Below are 21,748 nucleotides of genomic sequence, written 5' to 3'. Positions count from 1 at the left end.
TGTTGCAGTGAAATGCGACCGACACCGACAGTGCCTCGGTCACTATATTGACATCCACATCAGGAAGATGGGCTTAAATGTATTTCATGGAAAAAAGGATTGGCTTAATACACCAATAAATTACATTTATTATACACACACATCACATTGCAGTCAAGTCAGGTACAAGCCAATTACGGAGCTAAATGTGTGCGGAAGGAACAACAGTTTCAACATAATACAATCACAAAAGAGCGACCGCGGCAGGACTCGAACCTGCAATCTTCTGATCCGAAGTCAGACGCCTTATCCATTAGGCCACGCGGCCACAACACGATACCCTGTACTACACTAAATGGATTTGCCTATGCGACCTTCTATGGGCAGTGTTATGGAAATACACTTCTACAGTCTATGGTTATGGACAGTCAACGTTAAACCGCTGGAAAAAAAAAACTGTACCGTGTCATGTCATGTCATTTGTTTGTATCTGTAAAAACCGATGCAGTCATCCGGACCAGTGGGGGTCACTACCGCTTCGTCCTGCTGCTTTACGGTCTTACAACCCCGTGGGATGATATCGTGGGTTGATATGCTAAACGAACAACCTCACTGTTGTGGAGCGAATCTACACGTATTTTGGCTAATTTCTTTACCGTTATACCGCTTCACACAGACCGGGTGAGGTGTTGTCTTTGCCTTCAGCGACAAACGGAGTGAGTGCGGGTTTTACCAGCTGTCATTTTGTTTGGTTGCTTAAAGTTAGCAACACTCCCCTTGGAGCATGGGCCAAATGTTGGTAAACATACATTAGCAGGTTGGTGGTAGCTTATATTAATGTGACTAAATACGTTTTTCTGTGCAGTACAGTAGGTTAGCCCACTTGTTTTCGGTAAGAGTTGGCTGATAACTTTTTGAATAGGTCAACTTTTGTGAATTATCTGAAGCTGTATTCTTTGACCTAGAACCTTTCAGCCATTGAACAACATTACACTTGAAAAATCACGCATCATGAGATAAAAGCGAACATCATTTTATGTATTCAGTGGTGGCAAGTACTGTACTTAAGTACAAGTTTGAGGTACTTGTACTTTATTTGAGTAATTCCATTTAAATCTACTTTATACTTCAACTCCACTACATTTAAGAGGAAATTTGTACTTTTAACTCCACTACATTTATCTGATAAGTTTAGTTAGTTGACAGATTTAGATTATTACAAAATATTATCAGCAAATGAAACAACATATATTGTTGAAATGGGCAATTCGGCATAATGAGTACTTTTTACTTTTAAAGTACATTTTGATGGTAATACGTTGTACTTTTACTTAAGTATAAGTACTTTTACTTAAGGAAAATTCAGAATAATATAATACTTTAATGTGTAAATTCAGCTGTGTGAAAGGAGCCTTTAGCCTAGTCCATGCATTATTTTGGTAGATGAAATACTTGATATATAACACTGTTATTACTACTTTTACTCAACTAAAATTTGGGAGCACTTCTTCCACCACTGTCTGTAACTAGAGTCTAGTAACTAACCTAGCTTTTTTTTTTTTTATCTATTCCAGTTTGTGTCTCTTATTACATTACATGAAAGACAAACTGGGGTTACGCTGCATCATGTCATAAAATTAATGTTTTCTCAATCAATGTCTTTCAACTTTAGTGTGAAGTCCTCATGAGGTGATGCTGCATGTGTTGCGCTGTCCTCTGCAGAGGACTCTCATCTCTCTACAATGGGGGTGTCCACGCTCCCTCTACTCCACCGAGCCTCACTCTCTTCAGGGCGAAGACTCCACAAAGACCCGCATGAACCCCCTTAACATTCAGATGCTGTCTAGGAACCTCCACGACCAGATCTTTAGAGGGCTGGAACCGGAGTACAGAGAGGAGGATGTGGAGCGAAGCCTCAGGCACCTGCAGAAACATCAGCTGTGGGGGAAGGAAACTTCACTGTTGCCCGAAGTGGAGCTGAAGCTTCCGCAAATGTACGGCAAAAATATTGATGAGCACTTTCGTGTCTTGGCCCAGAAGCAGAGTCTTCCCTACCTTGAGGCTGCAACAGAGCTCCACCGGGCTGAGCTCCCTCCCATGCCGCAGGAATGGAGCTGGGACATTGGCTGGACACGCTATGGGCCGGATGGGGAGAATCAGAAGGTTGATTTCCCAGAGGAGTCGGCTCTGGTGTTTGATGTGGAGGTGTGCGTAACAGAGGGAAAGTGTCCCACACTGGCTGTTGCTGTGTCTCCCACGAACTGGTAAGGAACAAGCAAACATTGTGAAGAGTGTGTAACTTTTAACTCCACTGTGGTGTTGTGTTATGGGTCGGGTTGTTTTGTTTAATAGGCAGAGGATTGGTTTGCATTGTCCAACTAATGCTACTGAAATTGCTAAAAAAATGCAAGTTTTTATTATACGTGAAAATGGGACGTGGATATAAATGGGCCACTGTTTTAATTTTTACCCATGTGTATTTTTCTCGCTTGCCAGGTACTCATGGTGCAGTAAGCGTCTGATTGAAGAGCGGTACTCCTGGTCGCAACAGTTAACCCCAGCCGACCTCATCCCCTTGGAGACACCGATCAACTCTGCCCGTGCACCAAAGGGTCAGTGGAAGGAGAGGCTCATAATCGGGCATAATGTCAGTTTTGACAGATCTTTCATTAAGGAGCAATACTTACTAAAGGTCTGTATTCAGAGGCTGGTGTTTGTCCTTGTTTCTTATTTGACTCTTTACCAACTAAGCTTTCCAACACTCTGTCCCTTTTCTTCTTTTTGTTTGCATCTTTATTGTATAATTTTATGATCCTTGTTGTATGAGTCGCATGAGTAAACGTGCTTAAAAAACTAGCATATACCTGCCTGTGTTTGACATAAACATTCATGTGCTCGCAAATTATGTGTTTTTTTCCCTAAAGGGTACTAAGGTACGCTTCTTGGACACCATGAGCCTTCACATGGCCATTTCAGGGCTGACCGGGTTTCAGCGCTCACTCTGGATGGCCAGTAAGCTGGGTAAAAGGAGGGGTCTGCAGGAGGTCAAGGAACACATTAAAAAAGCTGGACAGAAAAGGGAGGGTCCAACGGTTTGTGTCCTTTTTACTCAACATATTCCAGCTATATCAAACATTATTCATGGTATTGTTTTCTTTATTATGAAAGCGATTCAAAGTGCCGGGATCTTTTGGTTAGGTTAGTTGGTTGGCTTTTGTCGTCAGCAAAACTCAAGTGTGACATGATGTTTTTGTGTATAGATCGGCTCCTGGGACTGGGTTAATATTAGCAGCATTAATAACCTGGCTGACGTCCATGCTCTGTATGTGGGAGGGCGGCCTCTGCAGAAAGAGGCCAGAGACACGTTTGTGAAGGGCAGCATGACGGACGTCAGGAACAACTTCCAGGTCAGAGGTTCATGACACACCCTTTGTCAGATTGTTTGTAAACATAGGTAAAATTTATTCATATTACGACCAATACGTTTAGCTTTAATGACCTCTACAGGAGTTAATGCAGTACTGCGCTACAGATGTTGAGGCCACACATCAAGTCTTCACAGAACAGCTTCCTCTTTTCATGGAGAGGTCAGTTAATCCCGACTAACAAACTAGCCGAGAATATGATAATACTTCGTCTGCAATGGTGCATAACAGTGCCATCTCTTTTATCTTTTATAAGGTGCCCTCATCCAGTGACGTTCGCAGGAATGCTGGAGATGGGCATGAGTTACCTTCCAGTCAATCAAAACTGGGGGCGTTACCTGGAAGATTCTCAGGACACATATGAAGAGCTCCAGAGAGAGATGAAGAAGTCTCTGATGAATCTAGCGGACGACGCCTGTCAGCTGCTGCATGACGACAAGTGAGAAGAGCACCTGGCACCTTGTTTCTGATTGTAGCATGTTAAGTAAGGGAAAGCAAAGTGCTTTGTTTAAAAACATCCGCGCTGTATATATGTGTTCTGTGTTTTTACATCAGATACAAAGAAGACCCCTGGCTTTGGGATCTTGAGTGGGATGTGCAGGAGTTTAAGCTGAAGAAAGTAGCAACCAGCAAGAAGAAAAACTCCAAAAAAGCAGCCGAAACACAAGCTGCTACTCCTCTTCCAGATTGGGAAGATGGTATGAACTGAGAAACTATGTTATGTCTCTTGTTTCTTTACAGATGGCGGATTTTAGTTCAAACACTACCACAATGCTAAAAAAAAGGTTAAAAATAACAGATGAGATGATTCCGTTGAGTTGTTGTGATATTAGACCCAGGTCCACCCTCTGAAGAGGAGATGGCAGGCCCTTGTCCCAGCAGGCTGGCTGTGGAGAAGCTGAAGGAAACATTGAATCGACTGCCTAAGAGAAGGCAACATCTGCCTGGACATCCAGGGTAAGGTCACTCCCAAGCACCACAGAGCCATGTAATAATGATTATTTTCCCATTAACACTGACATAATGAATCAGCCCTTCTAATCCCACCCCTTACGGTGTCCTTCAGGTGGTATCGTAAGCTGTGTGAGAAGATGTCTGAGGAGGACAGCTGGTCACCTGGAGCCAACCTCATCAGTCTACAGATGAGAGTGACTCCGAAGCTGATGGGTCTGACGTGGGATGGTTTTCCCCTGCATTACACAGAAAAACACGGATGGGGCTACCTGGTACCTGGACGCAGGGATAACCTGGTATCTGAGGAGGAAAGTACAGAGCCTGTGTGTCCACACAGGTACTTAATACACTGCTTACATGATAAAGACAAGCCATTTATTATTTATTATTTGCGTGTGTGTGTGTTGATTTATGCATTGTTTTGTCCCACAGAGCTATTGAGAATGTTTACAGAGAGTATTGTGAGCAGAACAGCAAAGTGAAGCCTGAGTATCTGGACTGCAACCCTTCAGACGACCATATGTGGACAGACAGCACAGTGTGGGCAAAGGTGCATGCGCTCATAATGCAATTTAACTCATTCTTGTAGTGTTTACAGGAAGCTGTCTTTTTCATAAATATCCGCTAATCTGCTGTTTAGAAATCATATAAAAGAGATGTTTAGATCATTCCTCATATTCATAAAACAGTGACGTAATTAAGGTGAGCGTCTGTACATGCATTGTTATAGATAAACAGGAACAGCAAGTAACTAATGGTGCAGATTCACCAAAATGTAAGTTTACGGTGAAAAAAAAAAGGCTCAAGTGTTGGATCCTCTGACATTTACATTGCATGAACCTGGTGTCAGTGTTTCATCAGTGCTTCTTTGGATAATTGATCAGGCCCATTGGCTCTGGCATGTTTAAATATGTAATATGTATGACACAGGAGTGGTTCTTTACCTCACCTCAAGGTGGAGGAGTTAGGTTCCCTGGAGAGTTTGACAGAGGAAAATGCAGTCAGAATTATGAACAATGGGGAGAGGAAGAAAACCAGGGTGAGTGAAATGTCATTTACAGGTGCAGTTTGATACTTTTAATACTGTATTGTCCCATTTGATTTTCTATATTCAAATTCCTTTTATAGCCTTCTTAACATGGAATGGCACTGTCTGGTCTAACATGCAGTGTGTCGTGGTTTTAAATCTACACGTTATTTTGTTTCACTATGCTGAACTTAAATTATTATATTACAGTTATTCTGATTTGTTGTACGACATCATGTTTGTATGTTGTTTCATTCTGTATCAACAACAGTCTCAAGATCCACATCATGTCCCAGAGGAGAGTCACTGCCATTATCATCATGGAAATGGTCCCTACAATGATGTAGATATCCCAGGGTGCTGGTTTTTCAAATTACCTCATAAGGTGAAGTTTCACGTCTTACCAAAGGTGTCCTGAATAACTAACGTTCGCACATTTTCACGGTTTTACTCAATGGATATTTGTGTTACAGGATGGTAATCACAATAACGTTGGCAGTCCCTTTTCAAAAGACTTCCTTTCCAAGATGGAAGATGGTACCCTCAGGGCTGGACATGGTGGGACCAACGCTACACGAGCTCTAGAGATAAACAAAATGATTTCCTTCTGGAGGAATGCCAATAAACGTATAAGGTACCTGTCAACTTCCACCGCAAAGTGAATCATCATTATGTCATTAAGATGGCAAATAGATAATTTACCTGTCTTTATAGCACTCAGATGGTTTTGTGGCTGCGAAAGGGAGAGCTTCCTCGTACTGTCAGCAGGTTCGTCGGGTGTATAAATATCCTGTATTTATTCATCAGCAATATAGTGGGGAAAAGCGGTTGCTGTTTCTAACAACATTTCTGTCTCCCAAAGACACAAAGACTTTGATGAAGAGGGCCAGTACGGTGCCATATTACCTCAGGTTATCACTGCTGGAACGGTAACACGGAGGGCTGTGGAGCCAACGTGGCTGACTGCCAGTAACGCACGGGTAACAAAGAAAAACACATCGCACGGCTGAGATTACTGACTCAGATTAACTGTCAGTTGAAACTGGATTGCCTTTATCAGCCATTGCTCTCTGACTGTTATTTTGTGTCCACAGAGGGATCGGGTAGGCAGTGAGCTGAAGGCCATGGTGCAGGTACCGCCTGGATATCACCTGGTGGGAGCAGATGTAGACTCTCAAGAGTTGTGGATTGCTGCCGTGCTCGGAGAGTCTCACTTTGCTTGCATGCACGGTGGGGTTTCCCCTTTTTAAATGTTGTATAGTTCTTCCATATTACTAACGTTGTAGAAGGAAATACATGCATCTTCATGTGTTTATAGTTTTATCCCACGTCATGTTAACTTTGATCTTATGTCTCTGCTGGTCTCAGGTTGTACAGCGTTTGGCTGGATGACCCTGCAGGGAAAGAAGAGTCAGGGCACTGACCTGCACAGCCGCACTGCTGACACTGTGGGCATCAGCCGAGACCACGCCAAGGTGTTCAACTACGGACGCATTTACGGTGCAGGACAACCCTTTGCTGAGAGGCTGCTAATGCAGTTCAACCACCGCCTCAGTCAGACAGAAGCTGCAAATAAGGCCAGGCAGATGTACGCCTTAACAAAGGGTGTGCGCAGGTATGCTCAACAAGTTCAAGAGTTGTGTGTTCAGAAGATTTTATTTTTAGTTACTTAGGTTTAGTTGTTTGTTGGCAATTAAGGAGATTGAGCCAGACGTTTGTGTTTATGTTTTGTCAGATATCAGCTGTCAGAGGAGGGTGAGTGGCTGGTCAATGAACTGGGTATAGACGTGGAGAAGGAAGAAAATGGAAGTATCACTCTGCAGGAGTTGCGTAGGATCACTAGACTGGCCTCGCAAAGGTGAGGGAGCGAGTAAAACATTGCACAAGCTTTAAACTTGTTTTAGTGTCAACACATTCTCCCACATCCTCAGTTGCTCTGTTCCTTTGATTTCCGTCTTCCTCTGTCTTCCTCCTACCCCTCAGCTCTCGGCGGAAGAGGTGGGATATGGTTGGCCAACGTCTGTGGGCTGGAGGTACAGAGTCAGACATGTTCAACAAGCTGGAAAGTATCGCTCACTCGGCCGAGCCAGCCACTCCTGTTCTAGGCTGCAGGATCAGCAGAGCGCTGGAGCCCAAGGCAGTTAAGGATGAGGTGAGTCAGTGCTGATCAGTGTGACAGATTAACTCCGAACATAAATCTAATCAGCATGTTAGTATTCAGCTAACATCAGCAGCCAAAAACTGTTTTTAATTAGTATTACTTTGGAGATTAGTTTTAAGAGATGTTTATTGCCTTTTTTATTATTTTACTGTCCATAGCCAAGTGTCATTAAGTGCTAAAAATATCCACTTTGTCTTTAAAGTAAGACAGCGCCATATCTCTTTTGATAGTTTATCACAAGCAGAGTCAACTGGGTGGTCCAGAGCTCTGCAGTGGACTACTTACACTTGATGCTGGTGGCCATGAAGTGGCTCTTTGAGGAGTATGACATCGACGGCCGTTTCTGCATCAGCATCCACGACGAGGTGCGGTACCTCGTTTGCAACGAAGACCGTTACCGAGCAGCATTGGCACTTCAGATCACAAACCTGCTGACGAGGTCTGGTCCTAGCTTAGTATTTATTCTTCCCTGTCAGAATATCCACTATAAAAAGGCAGTAACTCGACAGCTTCTGAGTGTGTGCTTGTGTCTCCTGCAGGAGCGTGTTCGCCCATGCGTTAGGCATGCAGGACCTTCCACAGTCAGTAGCTTTCTTCAGTGCAGTTGACATTGACCAGTGTCTGAGGAAGGAGGTCACCATGGATTGTGTGACCCCTTCCAACCCCACAGGTCTGGAAAGGAGATACGGCCTTCCACCTGGTGAGTTCTACACACCACCATCAGCCTTTATTCTATTTTGATCTGTAGAATGAGGTATAGTCTATGTATTTTACAAATGTTTGGTATAACCAATGTGTCAAAGAAATAATTTTGTGTACTTTGAGGTTACCTTAAACATGACTGAATCCAAAGGATACTGTTAAAACCCCAAGTATAGCCACGTAACTGTCAAAAAAAACTACATCAAAGCCAAGATGCCGTCTTACATCGTCAATGACCTTTCATTTTATTTGCACTGCATTACACAGTATCATGTGACCTGACTACAAAAAGGTTAAACAGAGGAGAAATAACATACAATCAAGTTATTAATTTAAGGGAATGAATAACAAATGTTTACACCAACACATCAACATTTTACCCTTGATACCTGTCAGACGTGTTTGAATTTCATGCAAGACACACACACAAAAAAATCATTTTAATTAATTTGAATCTCTTCAGAATATAAGTATTCAAAACTACAGATCTATAAAGTAGGGCCTTCTTAAGTACTAAGTCTACTATAAATGACGTCACAACTGTACTGTGTAACGGTATCTTTTTAAATAGAGCTCATTCTTAAAATTTTCTGTCATCTTAACAGAGCAGCTTATTGATCCTGATAAAGTTTGGGGCAGAAAGTCAAATTAGTCTCTGACAAATCTTCAAATACTGTAAAAAAACAAACAAATTACAGTTTTAATATTGTTCAAAAAGAACCGATACAATAGACATTTACAGTGTTTAAAAATACATGTCATACAAAATAAATGTTCTGTTAAATAAATCGAACTATAGGAACACAAACTAGAGTGTTAAACAATGTGTTTTTTCACTTTTTTTTTACAGGTGAGGCATTGGACATTTACCAAATCATCAACATCACTAAAGGCTCTCTGAACAAAGGAAAATAGAACTTTGTGGACAAAGCTACTGTTATTCAGAACAGCAGTTCAAATACACAACTGTCAGGACGAGTCCAAGATCAGCGAGGAATCAAACAAAGGAACTGAGTCTCAGCTCACTGTTTTCTTTTCTTCTGTTTTGGCTCTGGTGTCTCCTCTGCCTCCTGTAACTCTGTGGTCTGAAAGAAACAGAAGAAGTCACAGACATTGAGTTCTCAGCCAGCAGAAGCCTACTGGACGAGAGTGTTAAGGGTATTGAACGTTTGTGAATGTGTAAGGTAAGACAGAGGGGACCTTTTTGGAGCTGCTTATTACAATATGAGATTGCATCTACCTCCTGACTGTCCTCCTGCTCCTGCAGGGCTGCGTCCAGAGTCGCTGCGTTGATGCGGAAATCTCTTGAGGTGCTCTGCTTCATGTACTGCATCAGATTTACCTGGACAAGCATACACAGGTGTTACGCTGTGAAACACTGTGTATGAGTGGCCTAACATGAACAGCGCCCAGGGAGCTTCCTGTGTTTTGCTGAATGTTCTCATTTAAAAGTCTTTTCATTTTGTCAACCACTTTAAGTGATACCAATCCACACATACCTTTGATTTCTTTGAGAGTGTGATGAGGTATTTCTCATACTGCTCAATACTGAAGATCACGTTAGGGATGGCTGTTGTCTCACGCAGAAGTTTTGCCTGCCAAGTGGAAACAAAAAAGGGCAGATCTAGATTTCTGAATGGATTCCTTTTAAAATCGGATTTGTTTGGAGGGTCAAAAGTTTTATTTTTAGTTGTACAGTGCATTTATACATTTTTGATATAATTAAAATATAACAGAAAATGAGAATGCATTGTTCTTCTGATCAATGAGTAATTAATCATTACAGTTACATGATTATAAAAGATAAATTGTCCTTACGGAGGCAGCAGTGTTCACTTCATTCCTTTTCTTTTTCTTCTTTTCATCTGCACCTCCACCACTAAGTTCTCCACTCTAATAGAGAAAACATTGTGGTCAAAGCTTCTGCACTCTTGAGGCTGAAGTTGTAAACTGTAGCTGAGAAACTCAAACAGCAGAGTCATAATGAGAGATGAAAACCTTCAGCACTGTCTAAGTTTACAGAACTGGACTGAGCTGTACCTGTGCGTATGTGATGAAAGAGTAGCACTGCGGTGTTAGGTGGGAGCCAGACAGTTTGACCTGCACACAAAATACTCAGTTACTGTAGCATGACATCAGATGTACTAGAAGAATTCAGACCAAGAAATAATACCTCAGACTCACCAGCTTCTCAAAGCGTGTTGGTAGTGCACCGTGCTGACTGCCGCACACCTGGATGTACTAAAACAACACAGCGGGAACAGAAATTACACGAGACAACTTCACAAAAAAATCTACATTCATAATGAGATCATAGAGTGGACGACCACACACGTATTTGACCAGGGTGGTGAGGATGGTGTATGTGCGACTCAGTTCTCTCAGCAGTGTAATGGTACAGGTGCCAGGCAGCAGAGCCGTCTGGACCAGCTCGTTTAATGCCGTCAAAAGAGTCCCGAGCTGCAGTGTCAACGCTTTCTCTATTGGATCCTGATGACCTTCAGTCTGGGTAGCCTCACCTGCACATCAGGAACGCAACGTCACAGAAGTTTTATTTATACCTCATATCTCACCATTAATCCAACTAGAGCATCAGTGTGAAAAGCTTCTTACCAGAACCCGATTTGTCAGATGCCGTCTGGCTTTTCTTTCTGGCGATCAGCCAGTCCACTTCATCAAGTACTTTGTCAATCTGAGACAGGACCAGCAGCTGGAGCAAGATATTACAATGGTGATGAAGATATTAAGAGATATTGATGTCACCGCAAATCACAAAGTTTTCCAGTTCTCAGAACCAACACTCACTGCTGCTGTGGTTGCAGTCTTCATGCTGACAATGGCAAAGTGAGACTGTTTTTCCACCTCCACATCCTGACCACACAGAAAGAAAAGGGCAGAATAAATAATAAAAAAGGCTGGTTCATTTTTTTTAAAAGGAAAAGAAAAATTTAGATATATCATAGGCTGTACATAAAGATGGACAACGCATCCTCTCACTGTACAGTAGTGAAGCCTAAATATCTAGATTTTTTAGTTCGGCCGATGTCCCAGCGACTAGCGTGGAGGAGGTGAGATGATGCCATCCATTTTTTAGATACCGTCAATAAGAGATGCAATGTGAGGCCTGATTTGCCATTTTTAAATTACTATAGATAGCTTGTATCAACCGGCGGTAACTATTACTGCCACACAATTGTTTTTAAAAAGGTATGATATCAAATTGTTTATTTCTTCTAAACACTAACGCAGGGGTTCGCAAACGTTTTCATCTTGAGACCCAAACTAATATCTGGTGTCTCTCTGGGACCCAAGCGTACAAAAGTTCATCATGAATTCACATCATCATGGATAACTCGGCCAGAGGGAGCAAACACTTTTTTCAGGCCAAACAGCGCAAGAAGAGGGAGAAAAAGGTATAAATGGCCCCCACATACAGCATCTGACCTGAACAGACCAGTGTAGCAAAACTACTGCCCAATTTGGGTCCCAACTCTTACTTTTGTAAATGCTGTGAAGTGTACTTGTTGCGTGTACCTGATCGATATCGCCCAGTTGACTGTGGATGTCTTGGCAGAGTTCCAGCAACAGGCTTACAGGAGTCTTATAGAGAACATGCAGGTTGAAGAGAAGAGAGAGCAGCCCCTTGGAGAAAGCAGAGTCCTCTAAAAAGAGAAACAAACTGAACACTACTGTATCTAATGCGGACACTGATTAATTAAAACTTCACTCACCAAAACTGGTCTCCTTGCAAATTTTCACCGTCCATGTGATCATCTGTACAAACTTTAAATGTAGACGTGAGTTAGTGGAGCCGAGGCTGCAGAGTTTGTTCTATGAAGTGCATTTGAGAGTACACCTACCTGCTGCGAGGAGGGCTTCAGCTGGCGTGAGAGCACGCTCAAGATGCTGACCAGCAGCTGAGCCTCTTTGCTGTTAAATTCTTCCTCACTTCCACTTAACTGTGTGAACAGTGCCCTCTGTTGGGCAAACAAAATTGGATTTTAGTAGATTAAAAGGAATCGCTGCATTTGAAACACTGCTGTCTGAATAAGTCAAGTGGGTTTGTATCTGATGTATCAAATGACTCCTGGTACAACATAACCTGACACATCCTATTAGAAAACCATCTAACCTTTAAAATAAGTAGAGAATAACCAAATCCAAACACATTATGTATAGATGCACCTGAAACTGTCGGATGTAAAAGAAGTTCATCTCTGTATCATCTGGCTCGGCATCACCCTCTGAGATGTCTGCATGAAACAAAAAATGAGATGACTTCCTGCGTTTCATTCGGTGTACAAATTCACTGCTTTCCCAGTTGATTTTACTGTGCGTGTCTGACCCATGGTGGAGAGGAGTTGAGCCATCCTGTCTGGATAACGCTGCTGACAAGTTGTGACGATCTTGAGCAGACCTTCCAGACACAGCAGGGACAGACTGGAGCGCTTCTCCTTCTTCCCTGTGTCCTCCACGACACTGGGGATGTTGGTGTACCGCCACATCAGCACGCTGGATGAGGCAAAGACAGACAGCTGCAATGATTAGTCGATAAATCCCGGCTTTCCCGAAGTTAGGGTTCCTTCCCAAAGTGGGTTGTGGATCCATTTTTATCAGTAGTATTAGTAAAATGCATCACAATGCTGTGATATGTAACTTATGTTTCCTAATCATAATGGGAGACACTGTTCGGCTCAGATGCCACTGTTTACCTCTGTCTCTCTCCTTGTGAACCTTGACATGAAAACATGTTCACACTCTCTAGGTAGGCAAAGGAATTCGTACCATGTCATGTCACAGAGGAAGCGGAAAGTTCGATCTGCGTTCTGTCCATCTGGGCCGTCTGTGTGTCCAGTTTCCTCCAGCTGCTGGATCTTCTGTACGGCCACATTTACTGCGTAACGCACAAATTCTCCACTTGAGCGAAGCACTGAGAGAGCCTCCTCTCTGCTCTGAGTACTGTCTCTACATCAACAACAAAAAAAGAAGTGCACTTTGTTACATTTGTACATGTTACATTTTTAGCAAACAGTGCTATTTAATTCTAAAAATGTGTATAAATGTTTTGCTGTTGATTCAATGCATGTTTATTTTCATAGTACTTCTAAATTTAGCTCTTCAGGTTTGATTTATGCTACACAAAGTGTAGGTAGCCACTGAAAGTATTTACCTGAAGAGCACCGTGAGGAGAGTTGATATGAAGCCTAAGGAGAGTAAACTGCGGGGGGTCTTGTGTGTAGGCAGTCGGCCCTTTCCGGATTTCTCCTTCAGGATCTCAGACAGTTTGTGGTAGCGGTTGAACAGCTCCATGAGCTCCTCAAAATGGCTTTTACTGCAACACAGAGGCAAGCAAACAAATTAAAAGCAACACTTGAGCTTCACAAAGTCCTGACCATACAAAGAGAGATGGTTGTTACCTGTAGTTGGCTTTGATGAAGTTGTACTCCATAAGGATCTCATACACTCCCATCACCAGCACAGCATAGATATTATTCTTTACCCCCACACCTGACCCCATGGAGAACTCAGCTGACTTGTCCTGATTGACACACAGACAGTATTTGGCTTAAGATGATGCTTTCAGTGCCACAACATTACTAACTGGAAAGGGTAGGGACAAGTGTGGAAGCTGTACAAATTACACAATTTAAAAAGACAATCAATCATCACTTCATTTTTAGGGAGAGATGCTTATTCATTTCCGACTTGCACATCTTAGGATTCCCATATTTATGTGTGTGAAAGGTTCGTACCATTAACCTTAAGACTGCCAAAGAAGTGCCTTTAATCGGCAGTGTGGTGGACATCCAGTTTGTGAAGTGACTACAAAGGGGTCCAACACTCTGAATGTGTTCCAACACGTTCAAGATAACCATCCACCTCTTTAAGTCATGGAAAAGATAAACCTTAACTCGCAAATTTAACGTTACTAAGCTGAAATTGAACAGTTTAAACTCACAGATGCACTAGTTCACAGAGTGTTACTGTTTACTTCTTGTAAGGATATATGTATTAGTTACCTGGATGTAACTCCAGTTCTATGAGTACATGCAGAACCTAATTTAAAGTAGGCTTACATGTTTCATGTGCAGGACCAAAATAATCATTGTGCGTTTCCTTCCATAGTGTCAAATAACAAATTCTCTGATTAGTAATCGTGTGTTTTGATATTTCCACAGACAATAATCTTGATATCAAAATCTTACAGTGACATCTCTAACCAGTACTTATTTTATTATCTGGTAGTGCTTCCCATTTTACAAACTTGTGCAGGTTACTGAGACCCATAATAATAAGAACAAATAAACGTAATTGATGCCGATCTTGGGAAAAATACTCCTGCTGTTGACCAGACAGTTGAGGAGTTAAAGATGGAGCTGAACTGCTGAAATCTATACAAGGTACTTCAGTGTACATTTTTTTCTTTTACAGCTCCTGTCCTGAATGCATACCAGCTCAAAATCCTCCAGTTCACTCTTGATCATGCGTCTTGTCATGCTCTCTAGGATTGTCTGTATTTCAGACTGGTATCCCTCTTCCTCCTCCTCCTCCTCCTCGTCACTGTCATCACCGTTCGGTTTGGCCGATTGGCGCATGTTCTGCAGCCACAGCAGGCAATGTACAGTACAGCTAACCAGATGGGCCTGAAATGGAATGAACACTATTTATAGTAGGACATTAACACAGCAAAAACAGAGTCAAATGCTCCAATTCCAGGCAGATTACCAGGGGCTCCTGGAGGTAGACTTGGTCTCCGAGCGCTGTGATGCACGGTTCCAGTTTGACCGGGGGCAGGAGGTCTTGTTCAGGCTCGTAGTACCGCTTCAGCTAAGGATTCAAAGACATAATGTTCTCACACCATCCTCCATGTTATAGCTCAGTCATTCCCAGAGACTGGGACCCATGTATAGGTCGCAGGAGATTTTATTTGGGTCACCAAATTAATTTGTACATTAGTACAAATTTTATATTAATGCTACAGCTAGAGGAAAAGCTGCAGTAAACTGCATTGCAATGTTCCATCTATGCACAAATTCGCTGTTCTCACAATTTACAAATGAGGCTTATTGTGACTTGGGTCGTGATGGTTTCTCATTTTAAAAATGTGGGTTACCAGAAAAAAGTGGGTTAACAGACCATTATACCTAAACCAGTAGACACTCACACACATACCTGTGAAAAGAGGGTTTGCATAATAGAGCTTGCAAGTTGAGAGTTGCGACGGAGAACATCATAGAAACCCTAAAATAGGAAATATAAAACCTTAAATGTTATCTGCTGGACAGATTAATCACAAAGGAATCATACATCAAATGTTACAGTGCTGTCTTTTAGGATGTTGTCATCAATCATTATTAGTAATTGTAACAGAATGCAGCTAAATTAAACGCATTTAATAAACACGACATAGAAAAGAGATCTTTTACCTCATAGAGCATGAGGCGTACGTCAGCCTGCTGGCCGAGGCAGCGACGCAGGCTGCTGAGGATCTCCAGACAGAACGCTTCATTGGCGGCAGAGTTGTAACGAGAGTGAACGTCCACTTGGATCTATTCAGGGGTTCAGGCAGACAGTTACTATACAACAGATCACATGTAAAAGACCACACACAGTCTGTATGTACTGGAACTATACCTGGCTGGAGGAGATTGCCTGGCTACACTGGCTCGCGGCCAAGCTGCCCAACACTTTGAAGTTCTTCAGCAGCAACAAGAAGCCGGTCACTGCAGACTTCCTGCCATCCAACTGGCTAATAGAGAGTCATATAGGGGGGAGAACAGTGTAAGAAATTATCTTTATTTGAACAAAGCATGATTCATTAAACTGTACTGATAGACCTCATCTGGATAAAAACAAAGCAGTACACACCTGGAAAACATGGCCTTGCGGAGAACTAGAATCAAAGCATCTTTCAAAGACATACTGACTTTGAGCAGGGGCTGGAGATAACACAGAGGAGAATAATTAAACAACATAAATATCTACAATGTGTGTGTGTGTGTGTGTGTTTGTGTTTGTGCTTAGGTACCTGGACAGCTTTTAGTAGACCCTGAACAGTGGCCAGGGGCAGGTATGACAGGTGGTCAAATGTTTCTGTCAACTTGGAGGATGACTCCAGGAGGATCATGGGAGCAGAGACCACAATGTCAGAGAAAAGGTCTGATGATAAAGAAACAAAAAAGAAAGAAAGCAGAAAAATCTAAATCTAGTCTCCAACTAGACTAATTACACACTGATGAACATTTGAAATCTGGGGGTGATATCCTAAGGCTGTATTACCTAAGTAATGATTGACAGGTGAGGCGGTCTTAGTGACCAATCGATTCAAGACCTGCTCCAGAATCTCGCCTCTGATAGGCTCATGCAACTGTTGAAGAAATACATTCCAGTGAGAAAATACAACATAATGATTAAATAATTTAAATTGTGATAATTCTATTTAAAAACAAAACAAAAAGAACAACAACAATTGTTACCTTAAAGCCCTGCAGGAGCACCTGTCCCCCCAGCTTACATGCCTGCTGAGTGGGGGTCCGGGCTACGGTGGAAGAGCCTTCTGTGGTTTTGCCAAACGGTCCAGGTTTGGGTCCAAATGCATCCATAAGGAAGAAGCCCAGCTGCACCAAGCCCTGGGTCACATGATCCCAACCGAACACACTGTCCAGGCAGAAGTTCAGAATTCATGTGACGAAGAAGAACTACAAATATTGTGTTCATGAATCAAAAATGCGAGATTATAACTTACTGTATCTTGGTTACCACATACAGATGGTGATAAAATTTCATATTCTTATCATTTTGGCCCCTAGAAATTCCTATCAAGACATGCCTAGTTCTTCTTATGTTAAGGGGTCAATTGTTCTGATGCTCTGACCTGTTCTTGACTGTGTCCAGTATCATCTCAGCCACACTGCAGTGCCCAGGCAGAAGGGCCTGCAGGAACTTTGACCCCTGCTGTAGCTGCTCATCCTTAAAGCTCTTGATGATTGCCCCTTTCAAAAGGTCAAACACCTAACCAAACCAAGAGTTAACAAAAAAGATTCAATAATTAAAAAAAAAGACTCAAAAATGAATATGTGGAAATCAGTATAGATTTCTCACCTGCTCTTCATAACGCTGGATACGTGCCACTGACAGCAACAGGGCAGCACTGAAAGGGCACAGGTCCCCATAGGATGTCTGCAGAAATACAATTTAAGATTTATGGCGTACTCTACATTAAAAATGTAATCAATTCAATCAATAACAGACGGGTAAGTTATACATAACCTTAAAGCTTTTGAGGAATTCTCTCCCGAGTTCGTGGTCGAGTCGTATGGCAAAGACAATGTGGAGGATAGAAGTGCCCTCCACGTGCCTCAACTGGTCCTGAGGAATGGACTGAACCTCTAGATCCAGGTTCCTGAGGAAGTAAATGGAAAGTAGGTAATGCTAGTTAAAAGTGAGGGCACTATATTGCATTGGCAGACAGTGTATGAGCCACTCACTCTCCGTGTTTCTGTTCATCTTCCTGGCGAATGTCCTGCTCCTTAAAATAACAGATGATTCCACCCAGGACCAGTTTCTTACAACCCTGATGGACATAATGCAGGACAGGAATTTAGATTATTTAAACAAAGAGTTACACGCTAGTGCTGCAACGATTAATCGAATAATCAACTAGCTGTTAACTATCATATTAATCGCCAACTATTTTGATAATCTATTAAAGTATTTTTTTAAATAAAAAAAGCACAAATTATCTGATTGCAGCTTTCTAAATGTGAATATTTTTTGGGTTTCTTTTTTCCTTTATGACAGTAAACTGAATATTTTTAGTTGTGGACAGAAAAAGACATTGGAGGACGTCATCTTGAACTTTAGGAAACACTGACAGGCATGTTCACAAACAACTAATCCATTAATTGAGAAAATAATTGACAGATAAATCAACAAAGAAAATAATTGCCTAAGCCCTTTACCTTTGCAGATAAAAGCAGCAGCTGATAAACCAGTGGCGGGATCTCCTGCAGATCCAGCTTGGTGAACATCCTCAGTACTTTCTCCACTAGAAACTGCAGCTCCTCCGATGACAAGGGCACATCCCTAAAACAAGGTAGACAGAAGAAACTGCTGACTAATGGCGTATGTCCTGAGATGCAGCACAGGAAACAAGTAATAGCAGATAAAACAGTGTTATATCACTGTACAACATTATGAAAGCTAAAAAAAAGGAAAAGACAAGGTATTTCAATAATCTGTTATTAATTGGTGAGAGACTGAAGTGTCTGATAATGTAATGGTTTGACAGGGGAAGTGTTACCTGAACATGGTTGTCAGGTGGATGACACATTGCGGATCCCATCTGCATGAAAATAAAAACAAACATTATATGACTACTATTCCTGTTTGTTAAACAATCTATATTATATGGTTTGGGCTTAAATATTATAATGCACACTTGTACACAATTCTCTCAAGAACTGCACATGCACATACATTTTGAAAATCTGGGATGTCCTCACCTGCTTGAACATAGACTGTTGATCAGCTGTTTCTTGTATTCCTCACCACTAAGTTCTCCTAGAGTTTAGATAAAATAACCACAAGAGATGGAGATCCATCATATTTTAACATTTGCATCTTGTTATTTACACCACTAATTAGGACGCTGATGCTTTTACGTTAACTTTAATGACAAAGTCACCAGGGTGAGTAATTTGCACTTACCTTTGCCATACGACAAGGCTTCACAGGCAGAGAGGGCGGTTAGCACAGTAGGAAATAGCTCCAAGGATTTCCCACTGCCCATTTTTCCCACCTTAATGGCTTCAACAAAAAGAGACGCCAGTTTTGCAAGCGAGGGTCCAGGCAGTGTATGAGTCTGTGTGTAACATTTAAGAGACACCTTGATAATTATAGAATGCGTCTGTGCCATGCTGGACGTATGAACACAGAGACACAATATATAAAGACATGTGTATACTTGTATACTAAAAAAATACTATAACTGATGGGACAGCAGTTCAGTACAGGATGCTGTAAAAGAATTTGACTAAAATTGAGAAATCTAGCAGCCCAGAGGAATTTGAGCATTTAATCAGTAGGTTTGTAATCATTACTGCATCTTAATATATTTTGGCGTTATTTTGATGATGTTTCAACCCATGCCCTCATATCATAACAGTATTAGTGTAGAGTGCTCAAAACAGTTGTTAGCATTTACATATTATTATTGAATTTCTCATTCAAAGACAAATACTTTTGAAGACTAGTACTAGTAGAACCACAACCCTGTCAATCACAAGACGCCATTTTACTTTTTACACGTCATTATTTGTTACTGATCTTTGACAGAGAGCCATTACTGTTATTAATACAAGCCACTTGGAGTGATGTCTTGTATAAATAGCTATTTTACAAAAGCATCATAATCAGGCTTTAAAAAAAAAAAACTAATCCAAAAAATACCTCCAGCATCAGCAGTCCAATTATATCAGCTGCCACCTCAGTCTGAAGATCCCCAGACTCACAAAGAGGGACGCAGTGTTGATAAACAAGAAGTCTGCGGTTTGACCCGTCAGTGGAATTTGGTGGAGAACCTGAAAAAGAGCACATCATGCACATCATTTCAACTTTCTTTCAATGATTCTGGCTAGAGATATGACAGCTGTGTTATTATCTTTAAAGTACTTAAATCCAGATTGAAACCCCAATTCTGCTCATTATACTAGAGCCAACCATAGTACAGTTTGCTGTTTTTTTTAAAGAGTTTGACTATTACTATTTCTATGTTGTTCAACTGTTTTATAATGGCCGTGTGTTATGGTTGTGTTCTTTTAATTGGAAAGTGCATTGAGACCATATCTAATAATGGTGATTTACACTTTACGTTTGACTGATTTGACTTAGAGCAGTTAACACTGCTACTCACCTTTAAATATGCCTTTGATCATGGTACCGACCTTCTTACCCTTTAGTGCTCCATTCGTAATCACATTGATTAACTAGAAAGCAGATCAAAGAGAGTTAAGTATTTCATGGGCCATCTGACAGCATTTTTGTTAAGTTTCCTAACCCATGAGACGTATACATGTGGGCAGATTAGCGTTACCTGGTCATTTGTAAGAGAGGACAGGTACTTCTGAAGTTCGGCTGCACTGTCTTCATCTGATAGAGTGACGATTTTATCCATTTCAGCCTTCATAACCAACTTGCAGACAGACACAGATAAACACAAGGAAGAAATCCCCGTTTGTTGTGAACCTCAGCGAAATTGTTGTTAGCGTCAACTCAATGCAAAAATGAAAAGTTTAAGTTTAACTAACTCAATGTCGATCGTTTAGCTGAACTCAATATTTGACATTTATTTAATTCAGTGAACTAAGCTAATTAGTCCGTGAGAATAACTGCGAAGTAGCTTTGGTAACGAATTTCCCGCCTGCAACCGCACACTTCCTGTTTTGCTTTGTGGTTGCCATGTTCGGCTTCAAGTATCCCACGATTGCAGTGTTTGATAACTAATGTCAAGATAATATTCCATTACACGATAGAATACGCAAATAACACAACATGTTTTGGTATACCGGTTAAAATATTACATTAAGTAGAAAACAGACCTGTCAACTCCTTTAACAAGGAACCCCGGGCGTAGCGTAAGAGAGATATTTGCTGGGTTGCCAGAATATTGACGTTAGTTAGTTCCGGCAGTTTATTTCAGTTGTTTGGCTTTAGTTGTGTTTTACTGTTCTGCGTGCTGATTAAACTGAGAACGTCATCCTCTTATCGCAATATAGTACGGGTGTACGACACTTATGTACTCTCTGAAAGCGTTTATAATCTCCGTGAACGCTGTGACATACTGCCAAGCATAGACATATAAAGAGTAGACGCCACATCGGCGCTGACGAGCGGTGGGGCCGCCATCTTGGACCGGTCGCCCGCTCCACTCAGTGTAAGAACAGGACACGGTTCGGCGTATTTTAATATTCATAGTGGGATTAACAGTAATAGAATATTCTGATATATGATGTATGTGATGTATGATAGGTGTTTTGCAAACACTATAAATATAAACACAACAATATAAATCATTTATAGAGTATTAATAGGCTATATTTCATACATGAATACATAAATCTCTCTCTCACTCTCTCTCTCTCACACACACACACACACACACTCACACACTCACACACACACTCACACTCAGAAAAAATTAAAATACATTCAAATCATGAATATCAATACAATTAGGTCAGAGAGAGAGATGACATTTTGGACACATCTAAATACAAATCAAACAGACACACTTTCATTTAAAGCACTAAAAAAAACCAAGAGCCGAACCCTATATGTTTATAAATATTCAGAAATGATCCATGCTCTGCCAGTCGCATAGTCGTGGTAGTGGAGAGGAGAGGGAGGGTCCACATTTGAGCGAGTGTGTGTGGTATAAAAATATATATAACATTTTGTTAAATCGATCATTTTCACACTGTTTTGTTCTAGCACAATTAG

General features: G+C 41.4%; 2 protein-coding genes across 4 annotated transcripts; one reads left to right on the top strand and one right to left on the bottom strand.

Annotated features, from left to right (window-relative positions):
* The first annotated feature begins 555 nt into the window (after nt 1-555).
* polg (polymerase (DNA directed), gamma) lies at nt 556-9,310 on the top strand. 2 transcript variants are annotated; one of them, XM_083916099.1, is made up of 23 exons: nt 556-695; nt 1,652-2,243; nt 2,476-2,671; nt 2,904-3,071; nt 3,240-3,386; nt 3,487-3,566; nt 3,661-3,843; nt 3,960-4,102; nt 4,238-4,361; nt 4,471-4,695; nt 4,791-4,908; nt 5,314-5,397; nt 5,657-5,770; nt 5,859-6,019; nt 6,100-6,153; nt 6,248-6,365; nt 6,480-6,615; nt 6,754-7,000; nt 7,121-7,243; nt 7,369-7,537; nt 7,777-7,985; nt 8,086-8,246; nt 9,099-9,310. In XM_083916099.1, the coding sequence occupies exons 2-23, from the start codon at nt 1,672-1,674 to the stop codon at nt 9,161-9,163; spliced, it is 3,597 nt and encodes a 1,198-aa protein (XP_083772225.1). In that variant the 5' UTR covers nt 556-695; nt 1,652-1,671; the 3' UTR covers nt 9,164-9,310. The 2 variants fall into 2 exon arrangements, with proteins under 2 accessions (XP_083772225.1, XP_083772226.1); XM_083916100.1 differs by having other exon boundaries at nt 567-796.
* On the bottom strand, nt 9,246-20,435 carry fanci (FA complementation group I; the record flags this gene model as incomplete). Of its 2 annotated transcripts, XM_083916097.1 has the most annotated exons (37): nt 9,271-9,333; nt 9,489-9,590; nt 9,748-9,843; nt 10,067-10,141; nt 10,289-10,348; nt 10,433-10,489; nt 10,583-10,767; nt 10,862-10,958; nt 11,054-11,119; nt 11,783-11,910; nt 11,980-12,031; nt 12,109-12,225; nt 12,434-12,501; nt 12,594-12,760; nt 13,034-13,213; nt 13,419-13,580; nt 13,666-13,787; nt 14,701-14,892; nt 14,975-15,076; nt 15,422-15,490; nt 15,676-15,798; nt 15,884-15,998; nt 16,118-16,188; nt 16,278-16,408; nt 16,529-16,616; nt 16,726-16,906; nt 17,124-17,260; nt 17,351-17,428; nt 17,519-17,651; nt 17,737-17,822; nt 18,211-18,334; nt 18,552-18,593; nt 18,754-18,811; nt 18,959-19,112; nt 19,700-19,830; nt 20,163-20,235; nt 20,343-20,435. In XM_083916097.1, 37 exons carry the CDS (start codon nt 20,433-20,435, stop codon nt 9,271-9,273), a joined length of 3,978 nt encoding a protein of 1,325 aa, XP_083772223.1. The 2 variants fall into 2 exon arrangements, with proteins under 2 accessions (XP_083772222.1, XP_083772223.1); XM_083916096.1 differs by having other exon boundaries at nt 9,246-9,590.
* Nucleotides 20,436-21,748: the final 1,313 nt, after the last annotated feature.

Source organism: Echiichthys vipera (assembly GCF_963691815.1).
Source record: "Echiichthys vipera genome assembly, chromosome: 7".
NCBI lineage: Eukaryota > Metazoa > Chordata > Actinopteri > Perciformes > Trachinidae > Echiichthys > Echiichthys vipera.
The sequence above is the reverse complement of the archived record's forward strand: the minus strand, read 5'-3'. Positions and strand labels throughout refer to the sequence as shown.